At 42.1% G+C, this 22,077-nt stretch overlaps 1 protein-coding gene across 1 annotated transcript in view; it reads right to left on the reverse strand.

Moving 5' to 3' along the window:
• VPS41 (VPS41 subunit of HOPS complex) overlaps positions 1 to 22,077 on the reverse strand; it is a 307,161-nt gene that overhangs the window by 184,759 nt on the left and 100,325 nt on the right. The window contains exon 5 of the mRNA XM_088478142.1: positions 5,397 to 5,471. Coding sequence (XP_088334268.1) covers positions 5,397 to 5,471 — 75 coding nt within the window. The remainder of the gene's footprint in view (positions 1 to 5,396; positions 5,472 to 22,077) is intronic.

Here is a 22,077-nt window from a genome sequence, read left to right on the forward strand (position 1 = left end):
AATTAAGATCCAGTCTGTAATATAATGCACACATTTTCCTTTGCATTTTAAAAATTCCATCTTTTTGAGACCACAGCATATACTTTTAAGAGACATTATAGTCTATGTCTTATGGTTCAAGGGCAGACAGTGCTGGATTTGCCACTAGGACATGAGGCACATACCTAGAGGCACCCCCAGCTGGGGAAGTCACAGCAGTCCCCCTGCATTAGAGCTTCCCTGTCCCCCAATTCAGTAGCGGCTATTTGGACACAGAAAAAGAACTACATCCCCCCATGATGCATTAGGGGGAGTCTCAGGAGTGTTTGCATGTGCAATCCCGGAGTCCGGAAGAACATAAATATAGCTTGAGGAGGCAGTAGGGGATGGGGAAGTGTCAGACGCGCAATAATATTGTATTTAGGGGCAACTAGACCTCTAAATCCGCCCATGAGGGCAGAGTTCTTACCCATTGCACTGACCACACCTACCACAAGATTCTTCACACTCTTTTCTTCTGGCTAGCTCAGCATACCATTGGCTTCACTGCTGTAGCTGAGGGTCACTGGAGCTTTCTATTATTCATTTTAATAATGTATAGCAACTTGCATAAACTACTCTGTACAGATGTGTCCTCATACATCTAGCTTTCTTGCATATTGAACAGCCCTTCTAGTCGCAGCATGCCGTGGCGTGACTCGGTATCGCTGAGCGTCTTTTCGTGCGACTTTTCACCTTCAAATGCATCTTATTCGCACAAGCAACTTCTACTGACTAAACTGATATGCGGCATGCCTATATTCTGTGTGTGACTGTGGGTGTATCTGCATGCGAAACACTACGTTACAGTGTCACAGCCGCTGACACTAAAGTAGCATTTCACATGCACATTCATCTGCAGTCGCACACAGAATACGGGGCATGCCGCATATCATTTTAATCAGCAGAAGCTGCATGTGTGTCCTATTCATATTGTTCTGTGCAAATAAGACACATTTGAAGGTAAAAAGTTGCACGAAACAATGATCGGCGCTACCGAGTCACTTTGCTCTCACACGTTATGTGATGTATGTGGACACATATGTACTTGAAACTCTACAGGCTCCAAGTGCTCATCTACACTAATGGCATAATATGAAATATTGGCCTGTATTTCAGGTGTAGTCAGTTCTTCATCAGAATAGCTGTGATACCTACAAATATCAATAAAAGCCATGCATTTACACTCCCCCATAGAGCTATGTTATGTATTTAGGAGTTATGAAACTGTATAGTATATTAAAAAATGGCATGTAATTCGTATGTATCTTCCAAATATATAATATTATATTTCTGTACTGCATAAGAAATAACATATCCTTCTCATTTTATGGAATAATAATTAAAACCCAGCTATAAATAAATGTTTTTTGCATTGTCCAAACATATATATATATATTTAATATAGTGATTTCTAAGCCCATATAATGCTCAGAGACAATATTTATTTTCCATAACGCACATGGCACTACAACACTTGCAGATTTGTGTAGGTCAGTCATTCTCAAACGTTTGGGGCCACCGCCCCCTTGGCTTGGTTCCATGAATTATATCCATTGAGGCCATTACAGGTTTTCTTTAACGGTTGAGGGGTGCACAAAAAATATTTTGTATTTACACAATACCTATCAGTAAAAATTACCACATTGTAAATGTATTGTATTTGCCAAGAGTGTGCAAAGCTGTCATCAAAGCAAAAGGGGGCTACTTTGAGGAATCTAAAATATAAAACATATTTTCATTTGTTTAACACTTTTTTGTTTACAACAAAAAAGTAGTTTGATGTCTTCAGTATTAATCTACTATGTTGAAAATAATTTAAATAAACAAAAAACATTGAATGAGAAGGTGTGTCGAAACTTTTGACTGGTACTGTACCTGTTATCTTCACATAATGCATATACAGTGTACCCATATGCACGAGAAACATAGCCATTCTCTAAAGACCCCTAGATATTTTATATAGGTTCAGTCCATAAAAAAGCTGAAGTGTCTCATGTCACTAATTCATGATGACACAACAAGCTACATTTTCTTTAACATACTTGACAACTGCTCCAAATTCCCAAGGAGTGTTTTTATGATTAAATCCTTGAAAAACCCCTATATCAATATTAAGCAGTAGCACAATATTGCAATTTATTTTATAGCTGTAAAATGCAATGCATGTCTATCCTTATACTTGCCTGTGCAGGGTCTGTACTCTCTGCCTGTGCAGAGTCTGTACTATCTGTCTGTGCAGGGTCTGTACTCTCTGCCTGTGCAGGTGCTGTACTCTCTGCCTGTGCAGGTGCTGTACTCTCTGCCTGTGCAGGTGCTGTACTCTCTGCCTGTGCAGGTGCTGCAATCTCTGCCTGTGCAGGTGCTGCACTCTCTGCCTGTGCAGGTGCTGCACTCTCTGCCTGTGCAGGTGCTGCACTCTCTGCCTGTGCAGGTGCTGCACTCTCTGCCTGTGCAGGTGCTGCACTCTCTGCCTGTGCAGGTGCTGCACTCTCTGCCTGTGCAGGTGCTGTACTCTCTGCCTGTGCAGGTGCTGTACTCTCTGCCTGTGCAGGTGCTGTACTCTCTGCCTGTGCAGGTGCTGTACTCTCTGCCTGTGCAGGTGCTGTACTCTCTGCCTGTGCAGGTGCTGTACTCTCTGCCTGTGCAGGTGCTGTACTCTTTGCCTGTGCAGGTGCTGTACTCTCTGCCTGTGCAGGTGCTGTACTCTCTGCCTGTGCAGGTGCTGTACTCTCTGCCTGTGTAGGTGCTGTACTCTCTGCCTGTGCAGGTGCTGTACTCTCTGCATGTGCAGTACTCTCTGCATGTGCAGGTGCTGTACTCTCTGCATGTGCAGGGTCTGTACTCTCTGCATGTGCAGGGTCTGTACTCTCTGCATGTGCAGGGTCTGTACTCTCTGCATGTGCAGGGTCTGTACTCTCTGCATGTGCAGGGTCTGTACTCTCTGCATGTGCAGGGTCTGTACTCTCTGCATGTGCAGGGTCTGTACTCTCTGCATGTGCAGGGTCTGTACTCTGCATGTGCAGATCTCCTTCTGCAAGTTTGCTCGCTCAAAATGCCCGGACATCACATCCCAATTGACAGGCTGCGGCCATTTTGGGGCGAAGCAGGAGCGGTGTCAGGTAGCAACCCAGAAAACAGGGGCATGTCGGCCCTGTTTTCTGGACATGTTAAAGCTAGTGGCTGTGTCCTTGGATGCAGCTTTACTGACTTCATCTGCGTGAAAACACTGGCCATCCTGAGTAACCTAAAAATTTCACCGATGGTTGCGCAGAGTGATTCCATGTTGCGTTCTATAACTCAGAAGAGGATCACAGAAGCAGTCAGGAGGCGTCTATTTACACAAGACACCTCCTGCTGTATTAGTATATTTTAGCATCGCTGCTGCGGCTACAGCTTTGCAGAAAAATAACTCTGGAACTATTACCAACAATACATGCATATGGTAAAGCCCACAAAAAATATTACTTCAGTTGTCAGCAACACTTTAACCATATATACTTTCTAAACCCTCCTTATTTTAACAGTTATGGACAAGCAGAAATAAAAGATATATATCAAATAAAAAGAACCTTGCAAATCTATCTGAACAACTTCCCGCTCATTGAAAGTGAATGGGGGAAATGTATAAATCATTCCAGCTTTTAGTACATCGCCCCTAATGTCCTACCAGCACCTCCTATTTATTTGTCCACTGTTCATACACACACAGGAAATATAATGGTGCCTTCTTATAAGTGGAAAATCAATCATTAAATCCCTGACATGTCAGAGCCCCACAGTGCCTTGAAGCACTGATAATTGTTAGTTATATAGCATCCATGATAAATGCTCTCCAGTTGCAAAGGTAGACACCATTTTTTGGGGAATTGGACTGTACATATATTGATTTTACATCTATTTAATGTGGCTGTCGCAGGATACTTTAATAGGCTGATAAACTACAATTGCTCACCAAAAGTCTCAATAATTCAATGGAAACACACATAAGTGTTTGCCACTGTCTTAATGTGAGACAGAGAACCTCAAGTCCACAGAAATCCAATTTTGCAGATTTATAACAGAAGAAGCACAAGTCTACAGTGTGAGGAGGCAGGCAGCTCGGCAGTGAGATTCAGGGGGATAACTTGGTAATGGCTCAAACCAGCTATATAACCCCTCGGTCCTGCCTTCCTTTTTTTCCCCTTAGCTGTTAATCAACTTAATACAAATAACAATATTGACATTCTTGTAATTACTTTTTCCTGAGGCACATTTGAGGAAAAATATACTTCTGTAATCAGAAGCATTTCTGAGTGAGGCCCGCAAAGTCTGATAATAATAGGGATATGAATTGAGGGCAGCCTCTCGCTACATTTCACTCCCTATCACAATTTGGAAGGCAGAGAGGTCAACCGAATTGTGCTTCAGAAACAGTAAATACACATTTGTATGAGTAATGTCACAGGAGGCTTGGAAAGTATCTGAAGTATATTGCAGCCATTATATTATAGATTTTTTACTACCATGGAAATACAGCTTACCGAGGTATTTTAAATCACTGGTTCTGTTTAATTTTACTACAAAAACAAAATAATTACTAAAATGTGTTAAAGCTGCATTTAGTGACCAACTCCTGAAAAATATTGTGTCATGCTTCAACCATGTCCCAGTATCTTATTGATAACACGTTTTATAACCATGATTTGCAGGCATGTAGCCTAACATAACAATGTCAACCTCAATCCCACCAATTTTACGTTTTCTGCTAGTGCAAAGCTTTTGAGTTTACACTATGCATAATACCATACGAAATTATTAATTGCAGGAAGTTCGTTAAAGCAATTAAGCATTTGTATTTGTATTGTGCAATTTAGAGGACAGCATAGTGCTATTGTTTCATTAGAAACTGGGGGCTATTTATCAAGGTTTGGAGAAAGATACATTTGTGAGAGATAAAGTACTAACCAATCAGCTTCTAACTTACAGTTTACAGGCTGTGTTTAAAAAATGACAATTAGGAGCTGATTAGGTGGTACTTTATGTCTCACAATTTATCTCTCTCCAAGCTTTAATAAATACCCCCTAGTGACAGTATGGTCTTGTCCATATGCACCCAATAAATGTCCTAGTACAATTTGTGCTACATAATTTGATATTCTATTCTACTCTGAGGAAATGATAATTCGTTCAGGAGGGCATTTCACAAATAGTTTGTCATTTGCTTCCAACAGATTATTAAAGAATTAAGTTTACTTGTGCCTGGTGAGGTTAAAGTTTGGACATGGTTTCCTGACTTCCTGGAGCTAAGCACAAAATACAAAAAATCCCATGAATATGAGAGTATGTTGCTTTTGTAGCACAAAAATAATCTAAAAGTTAGTAAACAAAACAAATACCTTGCCATCCTCGGCACAAATGCCCACGTGCTCCCCGCCGTCATCCAGGCTAATCTGATTGATCTTCACAGTGCTCTGCAAAACAAAATGCAGTAAAGCAACATTTGTTGTAGTTATAGACACATTTACAAAGTAAACTATATGCTGAACTTTATAAATGAAATAAAGAAAAGAAACAAGTTATTAGTCATGAACACGATATAAGTATTTGTTAGCACTTACTACCAATTCTTTACACAGAGTAAATTCATCCTTAGCTTTGTTTTCATAGCAAGTAAAAGTCTATTATGTTCTTACAAACATTATGAAAGTGTATCTTCCGCTACTCATGGTGATGACCGCCATTTTACGGACTGAGGCAATCGGTTGGTTTGTAGCCATTCCATTACATTCCATTCCATTACAGCCATTCCATTATATACAAAATTACATATAATCTGCTGCATCACGTAGTATAAAGTAATTGTGCATTGTGCCAAATAAAGTTGCATGACAAGTCTGTATCTGTAGTGCAGATAAATTAGTTTTTGTTTACCTAATGTAATCGGTAATCGGAGTATAATATACATAACCATGGAATGGCTGTTCAATAGGTACAGGACGCTGAGAAGGGAAATGGCAGGTAAAAATTACCTGGTCCGAGCCTTGCTGGGGGGGGCAGCAGAAGCTGCAGTGCACAGTATTTCACATAGATTTTTGACCAAAGGGGGCGTGGCACCATTCCCAGATTTGGGCACGCCCCCACAGTACCAGGGTCTCATGGATGTCACAAAGGCCCTGACTAGGTACTTTCTACTATGCCTCAATTATGTCACTAGCCTCTAGTGAATTGACAGCCTAAATATTGATCCAGAAAATAATAATAAATAATAATAATGGCTTCCTCCATTACAAACAGGTGTCAGATATACTATACAATTAACTAAATCAATCAGTACAATATAAGGGGGCGATTCAATTGTTTTGCGCTCCCCCTGCTGGGCGTCTGTACGAGTAGGTGCTCGATGGAGCAATTAATTTGTTCCGCCCATTAGTATGTAACGCCGCTAAAAGGACAGGGTTCAGCCACGTAAAGCATCTAATCCCATCTAAAGAAGTGGTTAGGGCACCCAAACAATGCGAGAAGAAATGTGTCCCCCCACGGATTTAGGTGTCCAAACACAGAAACAATTGATTTGCTACGTCTGGTGCCCAAAAAAAATGAATCGCCCCCTAAGAAAACAAAATTATTAAAAGAAGAAAAATAAATCAGAAATGAGCACTATGACATGGTATGCTTTTCTGAAAAAGACAGTCTCATTACCTTACCTTACATTACTATTTCCCTCATAGGAACTGTCTATTGGCAAATATAGTATAGTAACCAATATAGTTAAATTGTGTTATACTGTTATGGTTCTTTTCTGTAGCAATACAGTATTATTTCAGGGATAAGCAGCACAACTTTCCATTAGCCTGGAACTTTCACCTCTCAGCTCAGAGCATTTTAGTCAAGCACTTCCAAATAAACTTCCCCCTTGAACTGGAGCTGAAAAACTGAAAACTATCTCTGCTATATAGCACTTTAATTATTCTTTCAGAGGAGGATTATAATTGGTTTGCCTCCCTGCTCACTGGATTACTATATTCACAAGCACGGACAGCTAGCAGTCTAGTGACCACTGTCATCATTGTCTGGTAAATATTTATTTTAATTGCCATCTATTCATGAGGTACCAAACATAGGTTCAAGTCCCAAAAAAATCAGATTTTTACTCACCATAAAATCTATTCCTTGGAGTCCATCCGGGAGATGCCATTACCTCTGCGTTATGTGTAGTTGAGCTGTGAAGTCAGGCTCTAACTAATTAAGACTGGCTCCCACCCCCTATATAACCCCTCCCCTTCCCATGGAAGGACCCATGGAAGAACTGAGAAAACCAGAACACCAACAGGTAACTAGTATGAACCAAACAAGCGAGGGATCCCAGCATCCAAGGAAGAGATTTTACGGTGAGTAAAATCGTATTTCCTTTATCATCCATCTGGGGGATGCCATTACCTCTGGGATCTACCAAAGTATTCCAATTTAAGGGGAGGGAGTGTCAGAATCGGCTGCGTCCTTCACTCCAAATGTATGGAAGTGGTAAAATTTTGTGAAAGGGTGTAATGGATGACCAGGTGGCTGCTCTGCACAGCTGCACTACCGAGGCACCATGTCGCACAGCCCAAGAAGCCCCGACAGCACGAGTCGATTGGGCCCAATTTGATGCTGGAACTGTCACATTTGAAGACAAATATGCCTGCCGGATAGCAGAAGTGACTCATCTAGAGATGGATTCTTTCGAGGCTGGCTAGCCTCTTTTTGGTGCATCAGTCAACACCAACAAAGAATCCGTATGCTTCAAAGATGCAGTGCGCTTCAAATAAATGTGTAACGCACGTACCACATCAAACAGTGCTAATGAAGAAGCTTCACTAGTCACTGAAGCCTGGTGAAAGGCTAAAAGGACGATATCCTGGTTAATGTGGAAAGCTGATACCATTTAAAAAAAAGAGCCGCTAACTCAGATACTCTTAAGGCCGAGGCAATGGCCAAAAGAAAAATAACCTTCAAAGTCAAGTATCGCAATTCTACAGATTTCAATGGCTCAAAAGGTGCCTTTGAATGCCTACAAAACTAAATTCGTCCCAAGGAAAAACCTGCGGGATATAAGGAGGCTATATGGGAAGAACCCCCTGCAAGAAGGTTTGAACTTCAGGAATGGTGGCCAATTTCCTTTGAAACAGGATCGACAAGGCCAAAATTTGTCCTTTAAGAGAGAACAATCTAAGACCCTTAACCAACTCATCTTGCAGAAAAGACAAAAGACAAGGCACTCAGAACCTTTCAGGTTTAAACTTGTGTTATTCACACCAAGAAATATATATCCTCCATATCCGATGATAAATCTGTGAAGTGACTGGTTTGCTAGCCTATATCACGTTTTTTTTACAACAGATTCTGAAAACCCTTTGGCCCTCAAGATGTTGGATTCAAGAAGCATGCCGTCAAAGCCAAGCGAGGCAAATCGGGGTGATGGCATGGATCCTGAAGTAACATCTGGACGCAGGTGCAGATGACAAATGACATCTGCCAACATGTTCCGAATTATTGCGTACCAAAGATGGGGCGGCCAGTCTGGAGCCACCAGAATGACCGGCAGTGCAACTGATTGAATCCACTGAAGTACCCTTGATAACATTACCAGAGGAGGAGAGATGTAGTCTAGTCGGAACACCCAAGTTGCTGTTATGGCATCCACCAAGGATACCTGAGGATCCCGGGACCGAGATCCGTACCTTGTAAGTTTCTTGTTGAGAAGGGAAGCCAGGAGATGTATGTCTAGAGACCCCCATCTGGAAACTATTTCAACAAAAACTTCATGGTGCAATTCCCTTTCCCCTGAATGCACACTGTGGCGACTTAAGAAGTCTGCTTCCCAGTTGTCCACCCCTGAAATGTAAACTGCAGTATGCTTCGGGTCATTGTCCTGCTGGAAGGCGAACCTCCATCCCAGTCTCAAATCACAGGCAGACTGAAACAGGTTTTGCTCAAGAATATCCCTGTATTTAGTACCATCCATCTTTCACTCTACTCGAATCAGTTTCCCAGTCCCTGCTGCTGAAAAACATCCCCACAGCATGATGCTGCCACAACCATGTTTCACTGTGGGGATGGTGTTCTTGGGGTGATGGGATGTGTTGGGTTTGCGCCAGACATAGCGTTTTCCTTGGTGGCCGAAAAGTTAAATATTAGTCTCATCTGACCAGAGCTCCTTCCTCCATACATTTGGGGAGTCGCCCACATGCATGTTGGCAAACTCAAATCGTGTCTTCTTATTGTTATCACTAAGTAATAGCTTTTTTCTGGCCACTCTTCCATAAAGTCCAGCTCTATTGAGTCTACGGTTTATTGTTGTCACATGAACAGATACATCAGTCTCTGCTGTGGAACTATGCAGCTCCTTCAGGGTTACCTTTGGTCTCTGTGCGGCCTCTCTAATTAATGCCCTCCTTGTCCGGTCTGTGAGTTTTGGTGAGCGGCCCTCTCTTGACAGGTTTGTTGTAGTACCATGTTCTTTCCATTTGATGATGATGGATTTGATGGTGCTCCGGGGGATCATCAAAGATTTGGATATTTTTTTATAACCCAACACAGAATTGTGCTTCTCAACAACTTTGTCCCTGACTTGTTTGGAGAGCTCCTTGGTCTTCATGGTGTGATGCCTCTTTCTTAGTGGTGTTGCAGCCTCTGGGGCCTTTCAGAAAAGGTGTGTTTATACTGATAGATCATCTGACACTTAGATTTCACACAGGTGGACTTCATTTCACTAATTATGTGACTTCTGAAGGCAGCACCTGAATTTTTGAGGGGCTTCATAGCAAAGGGGGTGATTACATATGCACATGCCAATTTTCTGAATTTTATTTATAAAGATTATTTTTTATATATATTTTTCTCATTTCACTTCACCAAAATTAGACTGTTTTGTGCAGATCACATAAAATTCAGATTAAAAAAATAAATAAATTACAGGATGTAATGTAACAAAAAACAAAAAAGGTAAAAAGCCAAGGGGGGTAAATACTTTTGCAAGGCACAGTATATAAGGTAGCATATACATATATATATATATATATATATATATATATATATAGTGATAGAACCACTGGAGAAGTCTGGGATGGCATATATGTGTGTCCCAGATTCCTACCATATGTGTTTTAAGAACCCCAGGAAAAGTCTGTTATGCCTAACAGACCAGAAGTGTCGGCTTTTGGTAAAAGCCGGATAATGGGTCCTAGGGGTCTGGATGTGAGAAGGGAAGGCTCCATCCACAGGCCATTTCAGGTGTTTTGCCTTTCAGTCTGGGAGCAGGCTGATTAGTAGTTGCACCTGCAAGTGGTTCATATAGCTGTGTTAAGGTTTTGGTTCAGTGGCTCAGATACCCTGGGGAGAACAGACACTGAGGTTTGTTCAGAGACACTGTGATATTTGAAAGTGCTGTGTTTGTGGTAAGGCAGTAGGCCCTGCCACTTGTAGAGAGGGAATAACCTGTCTAGTTAGTGCCCAGATGGGCTAGGACTTATTTTTGTGTTTTGTTTATTTGTTGTTTATGTTGCACAATAAAACTGGTTCTGACCAGCTTGCACGAAAACCCTGGACTGGTGTGCTGTTTCCTGGCTGCTGTGTGTAAGGAGGTGTCCATCTACCCTAGGAAAGGGACCCCTTCCCCAACTATAACACAATATATATATATAGATGGGGGACTGTCCTGCTTAGCTGTACCTGCCAGCCGTGTGCGATGTAGTGGCCCCGCGGCTATAGGATGCTGTGTTTGCACGCGTGGAACGCATGCAGTTAGCCGATGGAACGCACTCATGTGGTTCCTATGGCAACATCTGCAGCGTGACCCGGAAGTGCGCCAGTGCCTGATGCCGGTGGGAGGTGGCTACACGCGGCGTGGACCATGGGAGAGCATGGGGGATGGTACTCTAGAGGGGTACATAGCGGTGGTGGTAAGTGTTGTTCATTTGCTGTATGTGTATGTTCCTGATGACGGGGCTGTGTCCCTGAAAACGTTTGAACCTTTTTTTATATACACGGATTTTGCATCTATTGCTGTCTCTGAGTGCCCTTTACTTTGCTGGATTATATATATATATATATATATATATATATATATAAAACAGGGAGCCGGAACTCCTTTGCTAATAAGGTCACATCAGCGTTCGGTGCCCTCCTAGATGATCAGGGGAACAGCTACGTAGACAATTGCAGAGGTGGCACTCAAATCGACTTGTAAAAAAGACAATGACCGCTGGTAGTTTCAGTAATCAACGTTTCAATGCCTATAGTGTATCCTGATGAAAATGCTATAGGCATTGAAACATTGATTACTGAAACTACCAGCGGTGATTGTCTTTTTTACAAGTCGTTTTGAGTGCCACCTCTGCAATTATGTATATATTTTTTATTTATTTTATTTATTAACAGTTTCTTATATAGCGCAGCGTATTCCGTTGCGCTTTACAATTGTAAGCATTAATAGAACAAAACTGGATAGTAACAGACAGATATATAGGTAGGAAGGCCCTGCTAGCAAGCTTACAATCTGTAGATATATATATATATATATATATATATATATATATATATATATATAAGGTAGCGGTATACTCTGGTAGCAGGTATCTCTGGGGATATTGCAGGGTCTCCCAGGAGTTAAGTGGAACACGTGCCACTGAGGCACTCTTACATGCACAGTGACAAAATGGTGCCGAGCATGCGCAAAACACCAAATGGTGGCCATTTTGGTAAATGTCAGATGCTTCCCTAAAGGAGAATCATGAAGGTAGCGCCAGAGCAAACTCCTTATTTCAACAGAGGGGTGACATTTTTACATGCAGTTTGTTAGATGATGCCTAGAATGCAGTTTTTAATCCCTATATCTTGCAATAAAAATAATGGGTAAAAATGTGTCAGGTTGAGCATGCGGACTGACTGTATTTTCTTGCCATTGATAATTGCTTAGCTGTGGCACAGTCTCTTCACCAAGCATCCTACAAATTAAAGGAATTTGCAGGGAAACAGCCATAGGCCACCCTTTGTTCAACCCAGCAGGTTGCTATTGACACAAGAAGCACCAAAGAATTAGCCAAATAAAGTTGACTATTTTCATCTTTAATGCATGTAAAACCTTCCACTTCACAACTATCTTTTTATAAATATGTGATTCTGGAAATATAACATAGTAAAAACAAATGCGTGGGCAATCCCTGCATCAGGAAAAAGAAGACATTTTAATAATATGGGTAAAGTTGTACACATTAGCTATATACCTATAATTACATCACATATTTGCTTTCATTAGTGTAACAATGCAAATGTTTCCAACATCTGTATTATCAGTATATTCCACATGTGCCTATCTCTCTCCCAATGTTTGTTTTTGATGCCGTATGGCATAGTAGAAAATGTAGTTCTGTAGTTTACACAAGCTATTGTGGCTATTATTCTAATGAGAGAGAAAAAGTGTCAGCAATTATTTACAGTAATTTTTACTTTATTTCCCTTTATGGGGGAAATCATAGCAACCAATCCAGCGAGCATCTATCAAGTACATAGGTATGATAGGTACAATCTGATTGATTGTGAAGGACGACACTCCACTTTTTAGTAGGTTTTATACATTTCCCCATTATCTTCTTAACAGTTCTAACTTGTTTAAAAAAAGTATTTTTGTTGATTTTTTTTTATAAAACGGCTAATATCTAATTAGCTTCTATGGATCAGAGCGCAAAGCAGTACACTATGGGCCAAATGTAATTTGCAAAGGCCGGCACGCAATTCCAGCGAAACAGTCAGTAAATTTAAACTGGCAATTCATTTAAATGCAGAAGCAGGTTGGTTTTGCATTTATACTAATTGCTGTTTTAAATCTAGTGATTATTTCTCCAAAATCAAGCCGGCTCCTGCAAATTGCAGGCTATTACATTTATATCTCTTATCAAACTGAAAACATTTTAGAAATTATTTTGACATTTTTAAGTTGCCCACTGCAAAGTCAAGTTTCCATAGAGGAGAGTACAGCTCTGTTTAATCAGAATTAGCATCCAATATGAATTCACCACCTCAGTGTAGTCAGTGCAGTCCATGACTGCATTGGCTACACTGTGTGACTGGCAGTTGCTTCCTATTGGAAGTGCTACCTGCCAGTCACATATACAAGCAGTCTCAGGGGGAGGGTTCTCCCCCCCCCCATGGGACTGCCAGTCTGGGCTGCTATTAGCAGAGAGCGGCTTTCAGGAGGAAGCCGCTACACTTCCTTTCCGCAAGCCCTAACCGGCTCCTAGGGGCTGCAGACAATGCAGCCCTTTGGATGCCGGTGGCATGTGCATGTGCAACTCCCCGCCGCTAGTGCACATGCTCCGGGCCCGGCACCTGACACATCGATTGCACAGGTGTCGGGACCCGGCCAGCACGGGAGCAGTAGGTGAGTAATTGCACCCTCTCTCCCTCTCGTTTTCCACGGCGGCAGCCTCCCTTATCTGAGAGGGTAGGAGCCGCCACCGGATATAACTAAGCACTGTTGAATCACCAATTCTAATCTCCGGTCATAGTCACGCTAGCAGCCACCTGCGGCGCACAGACTCTCCTTCTCCTTCCGGTTTACTAATCACAAGCAAAATAAATAAACAGAGGAAAGTTTTATAGTTTTACATAAATTCAATCCACATTAAGTGAGTGATATTGCAAAACTGATCCAGGTCAGTATATATTACAAGTGTGAAATTATTTGCTAACATAAGGGTCTTCATTTTTATAGTTCAGTTCAACTTACATTTTTAAATATATGCGCTAATCTGATCTCAGATGGTACAACTGAAAGTTGTGCAACAAGAGTTGGAAAATGTCCTGTATATGGCAGGGAGGTGAAACAAGTAGTGCAACATAATGAAGTTAGGAGCTATTCCCAAGTCTACTTAATATTACTCAGCCTACCAATCGGAAAACCTTTAACATGGAAGTTAGTATAAGAGTAAAATCTACGGACAGTATTAAACAATTTTCCCACTAAGGCATAATTAGAGTTAGAATTTGATTCTAAGGATAAACCTGGAGGCAAACTTTCTGGTTGCTTTAATGAACAAAGAAGTGAAAGCTGCAAGGTTGTGCAGTAAATGTAATACTCTAGGGCCTAAGCACACTAAAATGTATATTGCATTACCATAAGAATATATTTTAAAAAAATATTTTAGAGTCTAAACTGCAGTATAGTATGTTACCGGTCTTTTATTTTACATATATTTCAGTATTTCATTGGCAAAAATCTGACAACTAAAACCTTCTCTTGACACCTTCGCTGCTGAGGGTTTTCTCACGTTTGAGCTAAGGCCATTTTCTGACGTTAGCGCTCATCACATTCCAACATCAATATCGCTGAATTTTTTATGTGGTACCCAAACAAATTATACCTTGTATTTTAAGAAAACACCATCACATATATTTACTAAAGTGAGAGTTTTTAGAAGTGGAGATGTTACCCATAGCAATCAATCAGGTTCTAGCTATTATCTTCTGGAAGATGCTAGTTAAATGTTAAGTAGAATCTGATTGGATGATGTGGGCAACATCTCCACTTCTAAAAACGCTCACTTTAGTAAATATACCCCCATTAGTGTTTTACTCATTCTAAAATGTAAAAAAAAAAAAAGAAAGCCAAATGTTTTTTTTTAGTATTTGAAAATTCAATAAAGGGAAGATAAAGGCTTTACATTCCCCCGTCTCTGTACAATTTTCTTTTTTTGGTGTACTATTTCAGTTATTGCCTGCTGATCACCAGAAAATAACTACTAAAGGGGCACAACTATTTCTTCTGGACTGCATTCACAAGACGTCATAGGAACACTACTTAGGGGTGCTTCCCCTGTTTAAGTACATGATGCATAGATGATATCATTGACCAAATGTAATAGAGTGAGAGTTTAGTAAATGTGAGAGTAAACTATCAACGGCAAACTCGCATGTTTTTCAGACTCGAAAAACTGTCACGATTTAAACTCTCATCCAGATGTTTTCCCATCTCGACCAATGTACTGCTAAACTCTCACATGTTCTAAACTCTAGCCCTATTACATTTGGCACCATGTTTTAGATAAATAGAACACTCCAAGACTTATTTGTATACTTTTCATACGCAGAAGTTCACAAAAAAAGCATGGAGAAATTTGCAACTTGTACATTGAAATATACTATTTATTAAGTTTACAATATCTACATTTGTACATTTAAAGAAAGCATTAAATGTGTTCAGAAGTCATTAGGAGAGTACCGTCACTTCAGCACTTACACAGATCTGTGCATCTCAGAGACTGAATTTGGTATTTGCAATGCACATCACATTGTTCTTTGAGACAAGACCATCTCTTACTAGCTGCATGATGGATTCTGGTGCACAAAACAAGAGAGTACTAGTGTTCCGCTATTGCCCACAAAATTGCTGTTGAGCAATACACTGCTAATCGATCACTCCCCTTCCTGTCTACCTGGCAGATGCCAGACCCCTAGCCCCTCCAGTTCAAGTTTACATATATACTGTATATACAGCCATGGCCAAATGTTTTGAGAATGACATAAGTATTGGTTTTCACAAAGTTTGCTGCTTCAGTGTTTCTAGACCTTTTTGTCAGATGTTACTATGGTATACTGAAGTAAAATTACAAGCATTTCATAAGTGTCAAAGGCTTTATTGACATTTACATTAAGTTTAAGCAAAGAGTCAATATTTGCAGTGCTGACCCTTCTTTTCAAGACCTCTGCAATTCGCCCTGGCATGCTGACAATCAACTTCTGGGCCACATACTGACTGATGGCCACACCTTCTTGCCTAATCAATGCTTGGAGTTTGTCAGAATTCGTGGGTTTTTGTTTGTCCTCCCGCTTCTTGATGATTGACCACAAGTTCTCAATGGGATTAAAGTCTGGGGAGTTTCTTGGCAACGGACCAAATATGTTGATGTTTGTACCCCGAGCCACTTAGTTATCACTTTTGCCTTATGGCAAGGTGCTCCATCATGCTGGAAAAGGCATTGTTCATCACCAAACTGTTCTTGGATGGGTGAGAGAAGCTGCTCTTGGAGGATGTTTTGGTACCGTTCTTTATTCATGACTATGTTCTTAGGCAAAATTGTGAGTGAACCCACTACCTTTGGCTGAGAAGCAACCCCACACATGAATGGTCTCAGGATGCTTTACTGTTGGCATGACACAGGACTGACGGTAGCGCTCACCTTTTCTTCTCCGGACAAGCGTTTTTCCAGATGCCCCAAACAATCTGTAAGGGGATTCATCAGAGAAAATAACTTAACCCCAGTCCTCAGCAGTCCAATCCCTGTACCTTTTACAGAATATTAGTCTGTCCCTGATGTTTTTCCTGGAGAGAAGTGGCTTCTTTGCTGCCCATCTTGACACCAGGCCATCCTCCAAAAGGCCACCAGGCCATCATCAAATGGAAAGAACATTGTACCACAACAAACCTGCCAAGAGAGGGCCACCCACCAAAACTCACAGACCGGGCAAGGAGGGCATTAATCAGAGATGCAGCACAGAGACCAAAGGTAACCTTAAAGGAGCTGCAGAGTTCCACAGCAGAGACTGGTGTATCTGTGCATGTGACCACAATAAGCTGTACACTCCATAGAGCTGGGCTTTATGGAAGAGTGGCCAGAAAAAAGCCATTAGTGATATAAATAAGAAGACACAATTTGAGTTTGCCAAAAGGCATGTGGGTGACTCCCCAAATGTATGGAGGAAGGTATTCTAGTCAAATGAGACTGAAACTGAACTTTTAGGCCACCAAGGAAAACGCTATGACTGGTGCAAACCCAACACATCTCATCACCCCAAGAACACCATCCCCACAGTGAAACGTGGTGGCAGCATCATGCTGTGGGGATGTTTTTCAGCAGCAGGGACTGGGAAACTGATTTGAGTCGAGGGAACGATAGATGGTGTTAAATACAGGGATATTCTTGAGCAAAACCTGTTTCAGTCTACCTGTGATTTGAGACTGGGACAAAGGTTCACCTTCCAGCAGGACAATGACCCGAAGCATACTGCGAAAGCAACACTCGAGTGGTTTAAGGGGAAACATTTAAATGTGTTGGAATGGCCTAGTCAAAGCCCAGATCTCAATCCAATTGAGAATCTATGGTCAGACTTGAAGATTGCTGTTCACAAACGGAAACCATCCAAAATGAAGGAGCTGGAGCAGTTTTGCCTTGAGGAATAGGCAAAAATCCCAGGGGCAAGATGTGGCAAGCTCATAGAGACTTATCCAAAGCGACTTGCAGCTGTAATTGCCGCAAAAGGTGGCTTAACAAAGTACTGACTTTAGGGGAGTGAATAGTTATGCACGCTGAAGTTTTCTGTTATGTTGTCCTAAATGTTGTTTGATTCACAATATAAAAAAAACCCACAACTTCACAGTTGTAGGCATGTTCTGTGAATGAAATGATACACACCTTCAAACAATCCATTTTAATTCCAGGTTGTGAGGCAACAAAACATGAAAAATGGGTGAATACATTTGCAAGGCACTGTATATATATATATATATATATATATATATATATATATATATACACACACACACACTGTATGGACAAAAAGTATTTGGCCACACCTGTTAATTATTGAATTGAGGTGTTTCAATCATACCCGTTGCCACAGGTGTACAGATCAAGCACCTAGCCATGCAGTCTCCATTTGCAAACATTTGTGATTCAAAATGGGCCGTTCTCAAGAGCTCAGTGACTTCAAGCATGGTACTGTGATAGGATGCTACCATTGCAATAAGATGGTTTGTGAAATGTCATCCCTGCTGGATATTTCATGGTCAATTGAAGGTGCGTATCCACTAGCAGATAGAGGAATAACAGTACGATTACAACATTGTAATCGTACAGTCATTCCTCTTCTCCTGCAGTGCCTACACTGAACGATGTCGTTCAATGCAGGCACCCTCCCTCATCCCTGAACATGCTCAATCTGTCGTTAGCGGCAGATTGACCAGCATGTTCAGGCGATGATTGATGTCGAAAACGACCAGCGGGAGTGTGCATCGCTGGTCTTTTTCAACATTTTTATGCGCGATTTGAGGACGATTAATGAGCGACTGAACGATAACGATGTCGCCTAGTGATATTATTAGAAAGTGGAAGCATTTAGGAATAACAGCAACTCAGTCATGAAGCGGAAGAACACGTAAAATCACAGAGCGGTGTCAAAGACTGCTAAGGCATATTGTGCGTAAAAGTTGCCAATGCTCTGCTGATTCCATAGCTGAAGAGCTCCAAACTTCACTCACATTGATGTAGGCACAAAAACTGTGCGGTGGGAGCTTAATGCAATGGGTTCCCATGGCTGAGAAGCTGCATGCAAGCCTCACATCACCAAGTCCAATGTCAAGCGTCGGATGGGGTGGTGTAAAGCACACCGACACTGGACTGTGGAGCAGTGGAAACGTGTACTGTGGAGTGACTAATCATGCTTCTCTGTTTGGCAGTCAGATGGTCGAGTCTGGGTTTGGTGGACGCCGGGAGAACATTACCTGCCTGACCGCATTGTGCCAACTGTGAAGTTTGGTGGAGGAGGGATAATGGTATGGGGCTGTTTTTCAGGGTTTGGACTAGCCCCTTAACTCCAGTGAAGGGCAATCTTAATGCTTCAGTACCAAGACAATGCTATGCTTCCAACTTTGTGGCAACAATTTGGGGAAGGCCCTTTTCTATTCCAACAGAACTGTGCCCCAGTGCACAAAGCAAGGACTATAAAAACATGGTTTAATGAGTTTGGTGTAAAAGAACTTGACTGGCCCGCACAGAGCCCTGACCTCAACCACATAGAGCACCTTTGGGACGAACTGGAACGGAGATTGCGAGCCAGGCTTTCTCGTCCAACATCTGTACCTGACCTCATAAATGCTCTATAGAATGAATGGGCACATATTCCCACAGAAACACTCCAACACCTTGTGGAAAGCCTTCCAAGAAGAGTGGAAGCTGTTATAGATGCAAAAGGGAGACCAACTCCATATTAAAGTATATGCATTTGAATACAATGTCATTATAGTCCCTGTTGGTATAAAGGTCAGGAATCCCAATACTTTTGTCTATATATATATATATATATATATATATATAATCTGCATTCAAACCCACACAGTTATTTATTTTCTTTATCAACCTTAATGACAAGAAAGTCAAACATGTAACAAATCCACCTTGTGCAATATTCAATTACCTAATGTAAAACGCTGGTAATAAATACACTTAGTATAGATTCTGTCAGCTCTTCAATTAGGAATAAATTTAAGACTTGTTGAGGAGGCCCTTTTAATTGTGTTCTTTTGTGGCAACTTCATCTCCCAGGAGAATCATCACTATCCTTCTTATATTATCAGTCCCCCAATGGTGAACTTGAGAAATCAATCCACTAATGTATAATTTGCAAAGCTTCCCTTACTAACAAATGGATAATTGATTCCTTCACAAATGCTGCATCCCGGTGGAACTGAAGCAGAGTTGGTAAGAAACAAGAGACAGGAGAGCACTTTAACACTGAGACAATGCAATATTTAAATGTAAGCAATGTAACCATTTGTTTTCCAATAACACATCACAGTATAATCCACTACGTTTTCAGCGGGCTTATGGTAATGGTAATCAATTCAAATTGTGCTCCCCTTCACACTGGTACTGATCTATAATGTGACTGCCTGGTGCGCTTGTCTCAAAATATGAAGGGTACACTTGCACCTACAGATATATCCTCATACACCTAGCCTCAATAAGCCATGCGGCACAAGAGGTGTAGTGTATCGTCTTTTTCTTTGAATTTGCATCTTAGTTGCATCATAGATGCAGCAAAAAGCAGCACACAAAGTACCAGAGGCTGCAGGCTTTGGGCCCGATTCAGATTTGGGAATAGAGTAAGAAGGAGCAAGTAATAGTGCATCTTGGTAAAACAATGTTGCACTGCAGATGGGGCAGATTTAAAATGTTCAGAGAGTTTTAGATTTGGGAGGGGTAAGTCCAAACTGAAATCTAAATTGCAGTGTAAGAATAAAGCTGTCCAGTATTTGGGCTAGATGTAGTAGCAGCAGCCAGTATTTACCCCAAATGCAAAAATGTTTTATTTATTTGCACCCCATGCATTGCAACATGGTTTGTCCAGGTACACAGTAACTTGCTATTTCTTACTCTATTCCCAACTCTGAATTAGGCCCTTTAACTGCACAGAAATGTGTTAAACGCATACAAAGTTGCAGATAAAGCAACAAAACTTTTGTGAGAAAAAGCCGCAGCAGCATCGTAGCACTTCGTATACAGTTTCATACTCGTTTTTAATCCATTGCTTTATCGTTATTAAACAACAATTTTCTATACAATTAAAGGCCTATTGCCCTTTTTAGTGCATGGGTGTAAAGGGGCCTATCCATTACCCAACTTTGTGAACAATCCGACCAAAACCAGGAGGTTTTGGTCGCATTGTTCACAAAGTCGGCTAATGGATAGCCGGCAAGGATCAGCGATGCTCGTGCACGCTGGGTCCTTGCCGTCCCCGACTATCTACTGAACATGCCCGTCAACCTGACGATGCTCGTCAAGTTCGGCATGTTCAGAGATAGGAGGTCGGGCTCCTTCGCTGAATGACGCTCAGTGAACGCCGTTCAGTTTGGGCACCGCACCTCGGCGACCTAAAGGTCTGAACACTAGACGTTCAGTCTTTCAGGTCGCCTAGTGGATAGGCCCCTTAATAAGATTAGTTCCAACAGGAGACAACAACATTAAGGATACTTTAGAAAGGGGTGTGCCCATGCTCAAATCTAAATTGCAGTGTAAAAATAAAGCTCGTCAGCATTTTGTGGGCTACATGCAACAGCAGCCAGTATTTACTGTGCATACAAATTTTTTTTTAAATAAACATACCGTATATACTCTAGTATAAGCCGAGTTCTTCAGCACATTTTTTGTGCTGAAAAAGTACCCCCTCGGCTTATACTCGAGTGAAGTGTAGCGCTGACCGGACGGAGTTCGGTCAGCGCTACACAGCACAAACACACAGCCGCCGGAGCCGGCAGCTGTGTGTTTGCTGTAATCAGCAGCCGCTGAGAGTCTATCAGACTCTCAGCGGCTGCTGCTGCTCCCACTGCGGGAGCCATCTTCCGGCTCCCGCAGTGGGTAATGGGAGACACGTCGTCATGACGACGTCTCTCCCATTCAAAGCGGCCGGAGGAGCGGATAGCCGCGGGACCAGGAGCGGGGATTTCAGGTAAGTGATTTTTTTTTAGATTCTTATCACATCTCTCTCTACTGGGGGGGGGGGGGGACTACAGGGGGCACTACCAGGGGAGGATTACTACAGGGGGCACTGAAAGGGGAGGATTACTACAGGGGGCACTGAAAGGGGGGATTACCACTGGAGGCACTGAAAGGGGGGATTACCACTGGAGGCACTGAAAGGGGGGGATTACCACTGGAGGCACTGAAAGGGGGGGATTACCACTGGAGGCACTGAAAGGGGGGGATTACCACTGGAGGCACTGAAAGGGGGGGATTACCACTGGAGGCACTGAAAGGGGGGCTTACCACTGGAGGCACTGAAAGGGGGGGAATACCACTGGAGGCACTGAAAGGGGGGGTGGATTACCACTGGAGGCACTGAAAGGGGGGGGGATTACCACTGGAGGCACTGAAAGGGGGGGAGATTACCACTGGAGGCACTGAAAGGGGGGGATTACCACTGGAGGCACTGAAAGGGGGGGGGGGATTACCACTGGAGGCACTGAAAGGGGGGGGGATTACCACTGGAGGCACTGAAAGGGGGGGGATTACCACTGGGTGCACTACTAGGAGGGATTACTACTGGGGGCACAACCAGGGGGAATTACTACTGGGGGCACTACCAGCTGCTGCCATTTCCCACACTAGGCTTATACTCGAGTCAATAAGTTTTCCCAGTTTTTTGGGGTAAAAGTAGGTACCTCGGCTTATATTCGGGTCGGCTTATACTCGAGTATATACGGTAGTTTCCCTCCTTGCAAGTTATGCCTTTTTTTTTCTTCAGTCCCAACTCTGAATCTTTAAATGATAT

This window comes from Taudactylus pleione, unplaced genomic scaffold (genome assembly GCF_031769625.1).
Source record: "Taudactylus pleione unplaced genomic scaffold, aTauple2 ptg000208l, whole genome shotgun sequence".
NCBI lineage: Eukaryota > Metazoa > Chordata > Amphibia > Anura > Myobatrachidae > Taudactylus > Taudactylus pleione.